This window comes from Zootoca vivipara, chromosome 9 (assembly GCF_963506605.1).
Source record: "Zootoca vivipara chromosome 9, rZooViv1.1, whole genome shotgun sequence".
Lineage (NCBI taxonomy): Eukaryota > Metazoa > Chordata > Lepidosauria > Squamata > Lacertidae > Zootoca > Zootoca vivipara.
The window spans coordinates 61988964-62005401 of record NC_083284.1 but is presented as its reverse complement, the minus strand read 5'-3'; the positions used below and the strand labels follow the sequence as shown (position 1 = coordinate 62005401).

Here is a 16438-nt window from a genome sequence, read left to right as displayed (position 1 = left end):
GGTTTTTGAATGTCTTGGAAGTTGAACGTTTCAGTTTTCAAATGCCGAAAACCTAGAAATGCTTCCATTTTCGAATGTGCCTCGGAAGTTGAACGGCTTCTGCTGACTTTTTTCCAATTTTCTCTATTGAATTTGCAGGCTGCCCTTTGCGGCTTCTGTTTTCGAATGTTTTCAAAGTCGAATGGTCTTTTGGAACAGATTACGTTCGAAAACCGTGGTACCACTGTATTAAAATGGTCATGTCACTTTCCATGTCAGTGGATGGGCTAGCCTTCATGGACGGAACATATAATTTGCATGTACAGTGGTACCTCAGGTTAAGAACTTAATTCATTCTGGAGGTCCGTTCTTAACCTGGAACTGTTCTTAACCTGAGGTACTACTTTAGCTAATGGGGCCTCGCGCTGCCGCCACGCAATTTGTGTTCTCATCCTGAAGCAAAGTTCTTAACCCGAGGTACTATTTCTGGGTTAGCGGAGTCTGTAACCTGAAGCATCTGTAACCCGAGGTACCACTGTAATAATAATAATAATCATAATCATAAAAATATTTTTATTACTATTTATTTATACATACATACATACATACATACATACATACATACATACATACATACATACATACATACATACATACATACCCTGCCCATCTGGCTGGGTTTCCCCAGCCACTCTGGGCAGCTCCCAACAGAATATTAAAAACACAATAAACATCAAACATTAAAAACTTTCCTAATCAGGGCTCCCTTCCGATGTCTTCTAAAAGTCAGATAGTTGCTTATTTGCTTGACATCTGATGGGATGGCGTTGCACAGGGCGGGTGCCACCACCAAGAAGGCCCTCTGCCTGGTTCCCACGTAGCACTACTAAGGTTAAATTCCTGGCATCTGATTAAAAGGTTCTTGAGTAGCGGTACTGATACAGATACAGTCATACCTCGGTTTAAGTACGCTTCGGTTTGAGTACTTTCAGTTTAAGTACACCGTGGACCTGTCTGGAACGGATTAATCCACTTTCCACTACTTTCAATGGGAAAGTTTGCTTCAGGTTAAGTACGCTTCAGGTTAAGTATGGACTTCCAAAACCAATTACACTCATACTTTGGATTAGGGTTAAGTACACTTCAGGTTGAGTACTCCGCAGACCTGTCTGGAACGGATTAATCCACTTTCCATTACTTTCAATGGGAAAGTTCACTTCAGGTTAAGTACGCTTCAGTTTAAGTACTCCGCGGACCGTCTGGAATGGATTAATCTACTTTCCATTACTTTCAATGGGAAAGTTTGCTTCAGGTTAAGTATGCCTCAGGTTAAGTACAGACTTCCAGAACCAATTGTGTACTTAAACCGAGATACCATTGTACCAGCAAGCTGCTACCAATCACAGGAGACAGTACTTGGCTAGACAGACCTGTAGTCTAAGGCTACAGGTACTTTGTATTTCAAAATGTACCACATTGAAAGATTTTAGATACATTCTAAAATTATTATTTTTTAATCTGTTGAATGTGGAATTCATAAAGAGATAATATTGTGGTCATTCTTATTCTTGTGTAACAGAATGCAACCTGGCTGGTGGTAAGCCATATCTCTACGTGATCACAGGAAAGGGAAACCATAGCCAGGGAGGAGTTGCTCGCATCAAACCAGCAGTTATGAAATACCTCACAAGCCACAAGTTCAGGTGAGCTGAATGTACTGTTACTGACAACTTGCAATCTGCATTTAACCAATTAAAAACTGGTGGTTATTTCACTAGAAAGAGTAGTAGACACCTGGGCTAAGCTCCCCAGGCAGGTTTATTGCCAGGTTTGCAGAGTACAGCAGGAAGCTTCTATCTAGGATCCTAGGTCATTCCTAATGACAGTCCTGGCTGCTGGTGATGGTTTTCTTTTTATTTGCCTATGGTGGTAAACATGGAATCAAGTGAGGAAGGAGATTTGAGATTGAGTTACATTAAATCTAGTGAAAGGGTAATGGGTGAAGTCAAGAGTGGAAGGCTGGAGCTGGGAGAGAATTCAGGAATAATAGAAAGCAAATTGTTTTCACTCCCTTAGCTCTCTGGTCTAGCCCAAATACACCCCACCTTGTGCTCAGCCATGCTTCTGTATTTTCAACATCTCACTTTAAGTCTAAAAGAAAAGCTGTTTCATTTAGTGGTCAGGGAGCAATTTTAGGTATGTGCAGGGGCTTGGGCAATGCCAGTGGGATTTTTTTCTTCTGTGAACAGTGAACCTCTCTTCCACATGCTGTGTCCCAATCTGATTTTTAAATTCCCATCAGTGGTTTGTATGTGATATGACGGTAGAGGCTGCTTCTCAGTTAACAAGCTCCAGAGCATCTTTGGGCACAGAGAGCAAGCTTATTTGAGGCTATACCTCTTTATTAGGTTTATTATTTCTTAAGTTTCTTTCACCCGGCTAAAAAGATGGTTTAATCCCAAACTTGCCCTTCTATAAGGTGAAAGTGTCTTCTGCTCACGAAAAGCCCATGTAATGCTGTGTAGTGTTAGAGCATTGTATGAGAGATTTAAAAAATATTTTCACCTGCACAAGTCCTTGCACAAACGAGCATGAGAAGTGCTGTAGAATTTGTCTCTCATACCACTGTGTGGATTCTTATGCAAGCATTTGTGGAACAGTGCTAATGTCTGTCTTCCTACGCTTTGCAGTTTGAATCAAACCTTAAATGGTTGCTTACAATATTATCCTGATTCACAGGTTTACAGAAATAAAGCCAGGCTGCTTGAAAGTCATGCTGAAGTAAAAGGATGTCACCAAGAGGATTGGAAAAGCTGCTATAACTGACATACAAACAACTTCAAACTATAATGCTGTTCCTGTGGTACTTTTAAAGAACAGTATTTTACTGGAAATATTTTAACGTTTTTAGCAGCTGTGATTTTTGTCAGCATGTTTTCCTCGCCAAAACTGAATGGATTCTTTTTCTTTTTAAGGGAAATAGATTTTTGGCCTCTTGCTATAAAAGGAGTCCATGTGAAGAGAACTTATGTACAAGTGGTGGACTTTCAAAGGGAAGGCTCCTTTTTGAAACACTCTGTCCGTCTCAGATTTAAAGAACATCCACAAATATCTCAAGCATTATCTTCTTAAAACACTTACCTTGTTCTGTATAAGAGGGGTATTACCCATCAGATATTTTGGACTGCGATCCCATCATTCCTGGCAACTGGCCATGGTGGTTGGGGCTGATGGAAGTTGTAATCCACATTTGGAGGGTATCATATTGACTACCTCTGCTCTGTAAACATTAGGCTTACATGTTTTTAAGACTTGGAGCTAAGATTGCTTCAGATGCTTTGAAATTAAAAGTTTTGGGGGGAGAAAATGATGCAGTAGGTTGAAGTAATAAGAGCTAATAATTATGTTCCTTGGGGAGAAAAGGAAATGTTAGGTGTTAACATTTCCCTGGACTTAAGAGAAATACAATGTCTCATACCTCAGTGAGTTATCTGCTCAGATTGTCCCAACTCTTCAACTCTCTTCATATATTGACAATACTGCCTGATGAGATGGTTGAGCTTTTTTGTGAAAGGACATGGGTACCTAAAGATATTGACCATTATCTAAGTAAAGAGGAGCCATTTCCTCTTTTATTTATACAGTTGCCACTAGAATCAACGAAATTTTAGAAGTCCCAGTTTTTGTGATGTATAAAGAGCTGAATTCATCTATATATTTGTGCTAGTGGGAGTCCGCTTAACAAAGCCTGCTAATGCAAAGGGTCTTCCCCTGCTCTTGCGCTGATGGAACAATTCTTCCTTGTTCGCTTAAAATATTAAGTACACTGCCTCATGAGTGCAACGAGAATATGTACAGAGAGCTGCTGTGTGAATTGAAATGCACAAGGGTACCTGCAGTGAAGCTCTTTTTGTGCACTGTAACTCCTAAATGTGTGACTAAAGTCTCTGGATCGGGTTCGGCATTTCCATATTCTTTGTGGTGGGAGAAAATATAAGGAATCTTCATAGACTCCATCCTGTGTATAAAAATTACATATGGTCTATTAGAGAAGACACCAGCAAATTGATACCATGTAAGGGTTTGCCAGCTTTGAGCAAGCCCACGTGCCATTAACAGCAATACTGGAAGAAGCATTTATCAATGGCAGCTACTACCATTGAAGTACTGATGGAGGGAGCTACACCTGCTGACATTCTCTTGTTCCTACTGCTGCTGTTAAAACATGCATGGTTTCCTTCAGATCAGGAAGTACAGCAATGTGTGCATGCATATCTCTCTTACAGGGATTCAGTTTCATTTGAAAATGTCTCATTGTTATTGATAGTACAGTATATTTTGTGTGGATTTTTAAATGTTAATTCATGGCTGAGAATAAGCAAGCAACTCAAGGTATTTTTAAAACATATTTTAATATCAAACCTGGATGATCCTAGTTGCAAATTCAATGACATCTCCCATGATATTCAGTGCCTCTGTATCCAAACAAATTAATACATATAGAAATATTTTAAAAACTGATAGGTGACATTTATTTTCAAGAATATGCAAATAATGTATACATGTCTTTCAACGTGGACATGCAAGTGCTCTTTAAAATTGTTTTATAATTATGAAGCTTTTAAAACAATTGAGCCGTTGTGTGAATAGGTGAGTGTGAAATATTTCAAGTTACAACCAATTGTGTCCTTCCACTGATGGGGACTTCTATCAGAAGCTTCCATCAGTGGAAGGAGGGAGGCAGCAAATTTTGCCAGTTTCCCCCTTCCCTCATGCAGTGCCACCTCCTATGCTGATCTGAAGGTTCTCCCTAGCCTCTGGAGCAGATTGGAAGGGCACAATAGTCTGTATGGGGGAGGGAAAATATATGCCTTCCATCAGTGGAGAAAATACCATTGGTACAACCCTTCATATCTTAAAGGTGCCATTTCAGTAGAATTTTGAAGCAGCCAGTTTCTTTGACATATAATGCAACAGAATTTGCACACATGTACACCAGTTAAACTGAGACATTTTAGTGCATGTTCAACTATTGAAAAGTTGCAACCTACAGTTAACTATGATCCTTTCAAAGAGATCTTTGAGTGGGAATAGATTCCTGCACATTGCAGGGAGAAAGGAAACTCATCCAGTCCTTAGTATGTTATTTACAGGACTTAACATACCACCTGGATCAGAGCTTCAGAATATCCTACTACAGTGACATCCAAGCTTAATGAGTTTTATAAAAGATAGCTTTTTATTCTGGAGAAAAAGATGATGATGATGATGGAAGGAGTGCCTGTATAGAAATCCAAACTGCCTTTTTTTGCTTAGGGGTGTATGTCATTACAGGAGAAAAACAAAACCTTTTTCTTCTATTTTTATAAATCAAGCACTTTTAAATATGTGAGTTGCTTGGTAGCTAGATTCCCTTTTTATGTGGGCTGCCCTATAGCCAAAGTAACTACTTCTGCTTTCCCCCATTGAAATAATTGGCTTTTCCAAACTTTCACCTTCCTGTGTACCATAATGGGTGTGTTCATTAAAATACTTATTCAGGAACCTAATGCAAATAAGGGATGCTTCACCATTACCGTTGTATAGATATGTCTGTATGGCCAGGACATGCATGCATGTTTTGCTTCATGTACAAACCATGGGGAAGCCACTGTTGACTGTGGGGTCTTAACTCCATGTCCATCTAGCCTGAGCAGATGCATAGTGTTGATCGTACAAGCGGTAACGACGCACTTGCAAGAGGTACCCATATTAGGAAAACCATTATGTGAAAGGCCCCAAGCTAGTTACTCTTAATGCGATGGCAAATTTCTCTTTTCAGAGGGTGATCTATTTTTGTCCTCTTTTCATGAACTCAGTTCTTCTCGCAGGAACTTTGGATCCAAGCCATTGTGACTCTGTAAAAATCTCATTCCTTTCGATAGAACCTGCCAAGTAAAAGTGGCTGCTGGATTATAGCCTCCCGTTCCCTTCTATTCTTTAGTAGATTATGTAAAAAATAACTATGATAAACCCTTCTATATTTTCTTAGGAAAAAATTACAACTGAAGAAATTAAGATTAAACCTGAAAATACCTGTAAGGAAACCTAAGGGAAATGTGTTCTCTTCAATGTCTCAGTACAACTTCCATAATTGTTTTCTTTTGATACTTTTACCATGCTTAATTTCTTAAAAAAAGTCAAATGTCTTAAGATGGGGAAGAATTATAATTTCTGGGTACTCATTTTTTATTATTAACTTCTTAAATTAACCTCCAAAATAGATGTCATGAGCATATGCTTATATCAATTAGGGTCATTGCTTAGGCTGCAAAAATTGTACTCTAAATGTTTTATTGAAAAGAGATTTAAATTTACTCAGGGCAGTGGTTTCTGTGAAAGTGCCTATGGAAATGATAGCCTTCCCAGTGTCAAATATTTTCAACAGATAGATATTTTGATTATAATTGATAACAAGCTTGTACGTGCATTTCAGGTTTCAAAACATTACTTATCCTTTCTTCATTTCTTGAAAAAGAATGTACCACCCCTTAACAATAAGGACTTTACGTAAACTTCAGCTTGCTGTGGTGAAACAGTAAAGGCTAGCTCACATGCTATATATTCACATACATGTATTTACTACATTTTGCAAGAATGAACATGCAAAACAGGTGATCGCACAGATGCCCTTCCTGTGATCCCAGCAGCACCCTTTCCTGGCCATGACAATTGTGTAAACTGCTGTGAGTCATATGTGAGATGACAAACGTTTTTCCATGTAAACTTGTGCGCGAGGAAATGTTTACATAGAGAAAATCTTGCTCTTTTCAAAAGGGGGAAAAAAAGTTCAACTCTCAACTACTGACCGGGATTATACTACTATACTATAATAATAAAAAAGTACGATGAAAAATCCAGTATTGTACCTTGCAGGTGTCACAAAAATATGGCCAGTATGTAAGTAGATTTCTTTACTGTTTATTTTTTTAGGTGTATAAAGCTCTTCTGGTTTCCTATCTTTTTTTTTTTTGTAATGTTTGGTTGTTAGCACATAAAATTTCTTACATGAATAATTTCAAATAAAATCCAGTTTAATAAATACACATTCGTTTTAAGAATTCTTCATCATCAGATGTTTGAGCTAAAATGAAACTGAAGTTTGGTGTGGGAGCTCCCCCCCCCCATTTAAGGAAATTAATGAGATATAGCCTTAACACATGAATAACCTGTCTTTTTGAACTGTGGAACAACCTGATTTTCAGACAGAGATGCTTGGTTCTTAACAGAGATAATAAACCTGGGTCTGGGCTACGCTAGCTCGGATTGTAAGTGGTGGGGAAAAATTGTGGGGTCAATGCGTCGCCACACCAAAAATAAATAACCTTCCACACAGTAAACTAGAAGTTGAGGGAAACGGTTCTAACTTAGTGATCTCCTTGAGGTGTAAGTTTTCTATGTCAACGGTGAGTTTTAAATAGAGAAGTTTGTCATACGATGCCAATCTCACCTGCAGTGGTACACCCCAGAAACAGGTTTAGCACTAGTATAGTTCTAAACTAGTATACTAGTTTAGAACTAGTATACAGTTTCTCTGAAAAACCACCAGTGAAGTAGCACATCTCAGTTTCTGGTGGTGATTCCAAGAACTAACAAGTGCTTTCCCCTCCTGCTTTATAACCAGATGTTACTGGTGAAGAACAATAAATTGGAGAGGGGAGACCAGAAACAGTTTTGGACTCTGTATAGAAAGCCAGTTCTAACCTCACAAACTTGGGGTCCTTGGGTAGGGTTGCCATATTTCAAAACTGGGACACCCCAAACGTTTTACCCAAAACGGCAAAATAACACAATTTTTAGATTGACTTGTCTAAGATCCAGGACAAAGCACCACCTTTCGGAAATCCCCCCTGGATGTCAATTGTGCCGTGTGTGTGTGTGTGTGTGTGTGTGTGTGTGTGTGTGTAAGATATACATACATAAAATAAAATCAGGAGATGAGCAGCTCAACATGTGGAGCTTTTAAAGAACATTCAGCCAGACCCAGAGACATGCCCCTGGTGAAACGGTGATTTTTGGAATCCACGTATTGTTGGAGAGGCTAACTAGTTTTTCAAAAAAGACATTTTTATTCGGTTGTCAATTATTCAAAGCAGTAAAAAGTGACAGAACATTGTCAAGAGACCCGAGAAATCGGGGTGGAGGAAGGAGCGGAAGAGGAAAATCGGTCAGGACCGCAACACAAGATTAATTTGCTTTTAAATAAGAAACTTAAGAAATATGTACATAAAGGCATTCATTGTATTGTCAAATCATGGGGATGCAGAATGAAAGCAGGTAAAATGTGGTTTGTATGTTCAATTAGGAGATTAACCATTTCCATTTAAAATGCAGTTATATTGTGTGTTTCATTGTTAACAAATGCAGTAAGATCATGCAATATCAATGCAAAATTGTCCTTGCTTTGTCCCCTTGCCACTTGGAGTTTATAAGTTAATTTTTCCAGAAGGGTTCTTTCCTACACTTTGGTATACAGTGGTACCTCTACTTACGAATAACTCTACTTATGAATGTTTCTACTTACGAATGGAGCTCCATCCACCATCTTGGATGCGGTTTAGATAGGATTTTTTCTACTTATGAATTTTTAGATAGGGTTGCTTCAACTTACAAATTTTTTCTCCTAATGCATTCCTATGGGATTCGACTTACAATTTTTTTTGACTTACAAATGTGCGTTTGGAACGCATTAAATTCGTAAGTAGAGGTACCGCTATACCAAGTTTGTATGTTCACCAATGTCTAGCCATAATAGCTCTTGCCACTTTTGGTAGTTATGACACTATTTGCAGTGTAGGTTGTAGTTTTCATCTTCAAAATAGTTAATCAGAGCTAGCTGGGGAGATGGGGAAAGCTCTTTGCCTATAATTTTACTGATTTCCTGAAATACTTGAATGCAGAAAGTTTGGGCCTTTCCATATTGCCACCAAAGATGGATGAAAGTCTCCACTGCAACCCCACCAGTATCATGACGAGAAAGAGATATCCGACAGCTTACATTGGTGCCATAGACCATTTGTGTATTAACGCTAACTCCATTTCTTGGCCAGATTGATTTTAAAGGAAGACAACTCCATAATTTGCTCTACTGTTCTTCCATCAAAGATGAACTCAAGAGCTTTTTCCCACATCGGCTTGATTCCGTTTAAATTGCTTGGATGCTTAGTTAGTTAGTTGCTTATCAGTCACTGCGTAAAAGAACACGAGAACTTAGAAGAAAACAGAAGTAACCGTTCAGAGGAAGGAGACAGGAAGGTGATAGTCCAAATTGCTCCACTTCCTCACAATGCTGATGCAATAAGGTCTCTGGTGAAATATTTTCAAGCTAATTTTAGTTGCATCTTCACATACTACCGCTTTTTCTTGTTTGGTTTGTTCACCTGTATGTTTCTGGGCACAATTGCCTGATCATGACATATAAAGCCCTACATAGCTTAGATCCAAGCTATCTGAAAATCTGTACTCCTTCATACAATTTTCTGTTTTACAATTTAAAACACTCATTCTACATCCTTAAGAATGAATGAAATGAATGAATGAAATCTTTATTACGGCCAAAGGCCCACAATATAATCTTATGCAACACAATGTACAAAAACACTGGGCAAGACAGGATAAAATAAAGCAAGAGTAAATAAAGTTTAAAAAGGACTTAAAAATTCAATACATATAAACAGATATAATTTGCAATAATTCCTTGGATAAAATAGATGGAACAGTACATTTGTTTCGACAAGTTTCCGCTATAAATCGGGTAATAGAACAGATTTTCAGTAATCATGAAGTAAACCATTTTTCCTTTTGTATGAGAGAACTGTAAAGCCACTTCCGCGCTTGCGTCGGAGGTGGGGTTGTGGGCTGCCCGACTGTACCATCGCGGAGGGGCTGACAGTTCAGCCCCTGCGCGATGGTGCGCTCCCGCCTGCGTCACACCCCGACCGGCCAATGAGGCCGGGCGGGGCGGGGCTACGCCGTTTAAAGGGCCTCCGCAGGCGGGAAAGCTCCCTCTTCCTTCGCTGTTCGCCGGAGCGAACAATTCATCTGTTTCCTTCGTATTCTGGTCGTTGCTTTATCTGGGCATTTGATTCCTTTATCTGGACAGTGTGTTTCTTGCTGGCTTTTTTCACGATCGTCGTGGTGAAGCTTTTGCCGGGGCACTCCGGAGCGGTGGAGCGGCGGGGACCCGCCAGTCAGCTGTTAGCGCCAGCCAGCTGTTCGATCAGCTTCGCTAGGTCTTTCCGCCGGCACCCCAGGAAAGCACGCCTCGATCGCAAGGATCGCTCCTGCCGTGGGCCCGCCAGTCAGCTGTCTCTCCGCGCGACGGTGCACGGCGATCGAAATAGCTTGCCGGGTCGAGGCGGCTGCCTCCCCACAGCGCTTATTTTCTCCCCTCTTGGGTGGATTGGCGGCGTTGTTTTCAGTGCTCCTGCTGCAGTAACAGCGTCATCAATTACGCAGGGTCGAGGCGGCTGCCTCCCCGTAACTTCATCAGGACTTCAGCAGGACGGCAACGATCCTTTTATATAGATCGCAGTGAGTAACCTGCCCCCACCCCCCCCTTTGGGCGTATGTTAGGGCGCAGGGTCCTTGTAGGTCCCCTTTATTTGTAATTTCCCGGCTGGCTGTGTAGTCTCTGGCTGTGTGAGTGAACGTAGTGGTGTGTGTGTTGGGTCTTTTGCTGAGGGCACAGTGTTTTCATCAGCGCCATTTTGGTTGAGGGCAGGGAAGCCACCATTTCAGGTGTCCATAAGACCCACGTGGCCGGCGCCATTTTGAGGGGTACTTGTGGTGTAAGCAGCAGGCTGCGTCCGCCATTTTGAGTGTGTTGAGTGGGACCCACGTGGCCGGCGCCATTTTGTGAGGGCACGGGAGCCATTTTGAGTGTGGCCTAATTGCAAGCAACAGCACCTACTCGACACCATCTTGAGTGGGAACCTTTTTGTAGAATCGCATGGTTGTGGGGGCTATCTGATTCATTAAATAGGCCTGCTCTTCGCGCACCAGAAATAATATCAGCGCAACTTCATAGCATAACAAATAATAATAAGAAGAAGAATAAAAAATAAAATAAAATAAAAATAAAAAATAAATAATAAACAATTGAATTTGGGAAGCAGGTCAAAGGCTGAACGCTTGAAAGCCTTTGGGAAGTTCCTTCACCGGGCAGTCTTTGTAGTAGGTTTAGGTTCTCCAATAGGTTAGATTTGGCAGCGATTTAATTTATTTTTCCAATTCCCTCTTTGCTTAATAGACTAGTTGCGCTGCCTGGATTTCATTGCTCTCCCTAGGTATATTTTAGTTACAGTGTATGCACTGAATTAATTTGGTGATACCCCTGTCCAAGGCCTTAAGATACGCGGTTGAATTAATTACCCGGCATAATTATCTCCTTTGAATTAACTTTCAGATTAGTCTTGATAAGCATTCCACTTGAATTTATTGGGGAAATTCCTGGATGTGCAGTGATTATTTGTCTGAGGGTTTTGAATTTGTTTGAATTCATTTGTGCTACTCCAATTTGCTGTATTTCTTGTGCTGGTGTACGCTCACGTTATTAATTACTCTGCTTTAATTAATTGATTGCAATAGTCAGATTTCTTCCAGCTTTTGAGTTGCAAGTATTAGCACCATCTAGTATAACATTTAGAATAATAAATTAAATAACAATTTATATATATATATATATATATATATATATATATATATATATATATACACATATATATTAATACACGCACATACGCACACACATACATACGCATATATACATATATAAATACACACACACACACGCACATACGTACACATACACGCACGCATACACGCACACGGGCACACAAGCACATATACACAAGCTCATATAGGAAATAGCAGAAAAGTTTAGGCGTAAAATTTCGTGAGCCTGGTCCAGCAATTTTTTCCGAGCATGGCTCCTAAACGTGCGCAGGGTAAGGCCCCTTCCAAGAGCCCTGCGGCCCAGGACAGGACTGAGGCCCTAGTGCGAGTGGTCTCCACACTGCAAAAAACTCAGCTCGACGTTTGCAAGCAGCTTGCGGCCATTGCAAAAACGCTTGCGCCTGCGGCTGCCGCCACACAGGAGGATCCTTGCGGGTCGCAGGAAGAGCCAGGTCAGTCACAGGATTTCGTCCTCGACACTGGATTAACAGAAAGCGATTGGCCCTGTACCTCTGCTTCTCTATTTTCCAGCTCTAGTTCCGACCGGGGTACCAGCGCGAGCCAAGCCCCGCGGACACGAAGGCAGAAAGCGCGCGCTAACGCTTCCAACTCGCAAGGGCAGGGGGAGGGGTCTCATTCTGCAGGTTCTTCCACTCAGTCGTCGGCTGGTCACCGGGAGGCCCAGCTAGGGCACGCCCTGGCGCAGCAGGGAATTGGAGATTCTGAGACGTCTGGGGACGATGGTACCTCCAGACCTGGAGGAGGTAACGAGAATGAGCCAAGGATCGAGGAAGAGCGTCAAGGAGGAAAAGCCAAAAAGAAGACCGACAAGCGCAAGAGGAGCAAGGACGACTCGGACGATTCAGGTACGTCCTCCGAATCGGATGGCGACATCCCGATGGAGGATTATTGGGGGATTGCGGAAGACCAGACGGGCCTTCCTCTTTGGATACATAGGCGGAGGTCGAGCGCCCATCGCAAGGGTTTTAAGGGGACATTAGAATGGAGGGACGGAGCCCTAGTGCCAGATTCAAAATATTCCACCAATTCTGACACCGACATTTTCTTGGGTTCACATTTGTCCAATAAAAAGAGGGAAAAGATTTTGAACGGGGACTTTATAGACATTTTCACCCTTTTACCTTTGTCGCAAACATTGGGAAAGGGCGAAAAGATGAAGAACTACGGTAGGCGCAGATATAAGACCCCCCGCGCCGACCGTACGTTCGAAAATTGGCTAGATGGCATCCACATCTGGGCGGCGGTCATCTCAGCTGCATACCCCAAGAGGGCCTTGCACTTGTGGGCCTATGTAGCTGACGTTAGGTTGGCAAATAAGATGGCTGGGGAGGCGGCGGCTTTAAACTACGATGAAGACTTTCGTAGGAACGCATCTCAGAATCCAAAGACCAGATGGGATCAGCGCAACCAGCATTTTTGGAGTAACCACGTGGTCCCATACGTGGAAAGGAAGCAGACGGATCCCCCTAAGTCTGGCAGGTTTGAACCCAGGAGGGATCCGCGCCGCAGGGTCTGCTGGGAATATAATAAGGGAATCTGTCAGCGGCCCAATTGTAAATATACGCATGAATGCGAGAAATGTCTAGGACAGCACCCTGGAGTGTCATGTTTCAAAGGGAGGCAGTCCTTTCGCGGCGGGCGAGGCAATTCACACCAGGGCCCCAGACACGCAAGTGGCGCCCCCCAGGGAACAGGCAGTAATCGGTTCTAATACATCACTCTCTCTGGCTTTCTCCCCTATAAAGCTCGGCCCCCTAAAACTCCTTTTAGATCACTATCCCAATAGAAAGGCGGCTAACTACCTCTGGGAGGGGTTCTCCTCCGGTTTTAGAATCCCAGTAAAATGCCCACCCCTTTCGAGCAACCCCCCCAATCAGAAATCTGTTAGGGAAAGACCCGACATAGCGATTAGGAAAATCAACAAGGAGATTACTGCGGGTCGCGTGGCGGGTCCGTTTGCAGTGCCACCCATACCCGAACTCCACATTTCCCCTTTGGGAATGGTCCCTAAGAAAGCGCCAGGCGAATTCAGGCTCATTCATAATCTTTCTCATCCGAAGGGCAGATCCGTAAATGACGGCATACCTCAGGAGCTTTGCACGGTGAAATATGCCTCCTTTGACCAGGCAGTGAGGCTCGTAAGGCAATTTGGTAAGGGCGCCTTGTTGGCAAAGTGTGACATCGAATCAGCATTTCGCCTCCTGCCTGTCCACCCGCAGGACTACAGATGGCTGGGCTTTCGGTTCGACGGGGCATATTTCATCGACAAAGCCATGCCTATGGGTTGTTCCGTGGCATGCTCTGCATTTGAGGCCTTTAGCACGTTCCTGGATTGGGCCCTGCGCTTTAAAACTGGCCTGTCTGGAGTCTCGCATTATTTGGATGACTTTCTCTTCGTGGCTAGGGCAAATAGTCCGGAGTGTGCAGGCCTTATGCAAGCATTTTCGGCCCTTGCTTACGAGCTGGGGGTGCCGTTAGCAGCAGATAAAACTGAAGGGCCCGTCTCACGTTTAACTTATTTAGGCATAGAATTAGACACAGTAGAGCAAACGTCTCGTTTGCCTGCGGACAAAATAAAGGGCCTTAAGGAGACTATTAGGCAGCTCATCCCCTGTAAAAAACTTACCCTTAGACAGATCCAATCTCTCCTGGGTCACCTGAATTTCGCGTGCAAAGTAATATCACCAGGCCGCCCCTTCTGCCTGCGATTAGCCAGACTTACGGCAGGTTTAACAAAACCCTTCCACAGGAAGCGACTCCCTCGAGGCGTTAAGGCTGACCTGGAGTCCTGGCTTACATTTCTTGAAAATTATAATGGGGTATCCCTTTGGCAGGACAGCTTGGTTCTGCATTCCGATTTTCAGGTACAGTCAGACGCGGCTGGTTCTTTGGGTTTTGGAGTCTATTTCAAAGGAAAATGGTGTGCGCAGCGTTGGCCGGCCAGCTGGCAGGGCACAGACATTACACGCGATTTAACATTCTTAGAGTTCTTCCCCATAGTTGTAGCAGTGCACCTATGGTCCGTGGAATTCAGAGATCGGCGAGTCTGCTTCAGAACCGACAACCAAGCGGTGGTCAGCGTCCTCGCTCGCCAATCATCAAGATCTCCGAGGGTGTCATCTCTCTTACGCCATTTTGTCCTACTAAGCTTGAAATTCAACATGCATTTCTCTGCCAAATTTGTGCCTGGGCTTAATAATAATATCGCAGATGCTTTGTCTCGCTTCCAGATGGACCGCTTCCGCTCGTTGGCACCAGAGGCGAGCCTGTGGCCAGAGCCGTTCCCGGAACATCTATGGAACCTTGGGAGCGCGAAATTCTGAAGGGAGTATTTGCGTCGGTTGCCCCCTCTACCCTTAACTCGTATAAGCGGGCTTGGTCAGATTTCACTAAGTTTAGGCAGAAAGGAACCACGGGTCCTACTCCTGGTCCGCCTTCCCAGGAGGAGGTTATGCAATACATGGTGCATTTGAGGAATCTGGGGCGAGCCGCTAAGACCCTTCAAATTCACACAGCAGCCATAACATTCTTCTCAAAATCACTTTATTTCATAGACCCGTGCGATAACTTCCACTTACGCAGGGCTATGGAGGGCTGGCGTCGGCTCCAGCCTCCAGCCAGTGACAACAGGCGGCCTATCACGTTTGACATGTTGGTTCAGATACACAAGCAATTGAGAATCCTTTGCTGGTCGAAATTCGAGGCGCGCTTATTTTCAGCTGCGTTTTCGATTGCCTACTTTGGGGCGCTCAGAGTAGGAGAGGTGGTCTGCGAGGACCATTCAGATGGTGTCACACGGGGTATTTTAATAGGGGATGTGTCACTGTCCGACACCCAGGTTCTAGTACACATCCGACGTTCAAAGACCGACCAGAAGGGAAAGGGTGCCGTCGTACGCCTCCCTGCGACAGGGGCCGCGGGTCCGTGTCCAGTAAAGGATACCAGGAGGTTCCTTCACCTACGTCCGGCGGGCCCAGGTCCCTTCCTTATTCACTCGGACAAGGCCAGGCTTACCCGCCAGCAGTTCACCAGGGTCCTGCGCAAGGCCATCGCCTCTTGCGGGTATAACCCCACAGAATTCTCGCCTCACTCCTTCAGGATTGGTGCAGCGACTTCAGCCATGCACCTGGGCCTTTCTTCCGAGAGGATTCAGGACCTGGGAAGGTGGAAATCAAACGCATACAAAAGATACATTCGTACGTAGCATACAGCTGATCCCGGGTTGTCACTCTTTGTTTTCCAGGTGGCCAGATAGTGCGCGTTTGGATAGCCGGGCACAGCATAGTTCACTGGGCCCGCGAAAGGGCGATTGAAGTGGGCCTGGGGCACGGGCTGGGCCTCCCAGCATCCGTGAGAGTGTCTTGGATTACAAAGAGAGGCATGAAGTGGAACGAGCTGTTGCCGACCCTCGAAAGCCGGGCTGCTTCACTCGGCTACCCTGACCTGCTTGTGCTGCAGCTAGGGGAAAACGACCTTGCCTACCGTAACGCAGTGGACTTGAAGTTGAAAATATTCAGTGATTTTGATACCCTATTGGATTCCTGCCCGGGGATGACGCTGCTTTGGTCATCCCTGCTGGAGAGGCGCATTTGGCGCGATGGACGTTGCCCGATCGCGATGAACAGAACTAGGCGGCGCCTGAATTCTTTTGTGATCCGCAGAGTGTTAGCCTTGAATGGCCGAGTAGTCTCGCACCCAAGCCTAAAACAGAGTGAAGCAGCCC

General features: G+C 43.6%; 1 protein-coding gene across 1 annotated transcript in view; it reads left to right on the top strand.

Annotated features, from left to right (window-relative positions):
- N4BP2 (NEDD4 binding protein 2) overlaps positions 1–5350 on the top strand; it is a 28078-nt gene extending 22728 nt beyond the window's left edge. Inside the window, 2 exon segments of the mRNA XM_035111921.2 lie at positions 1559–1682; positions 2719–5350. Of these exon segments, the coding sequence (XP_034967812.2) occupies positions 1559–1682; positions 2719–2764 (170 nt within the window). The 3' untranslated portion in view covers positions 2765–5350.
- Positions 5351–16438: the final 11088 nt, after the last annotated feature.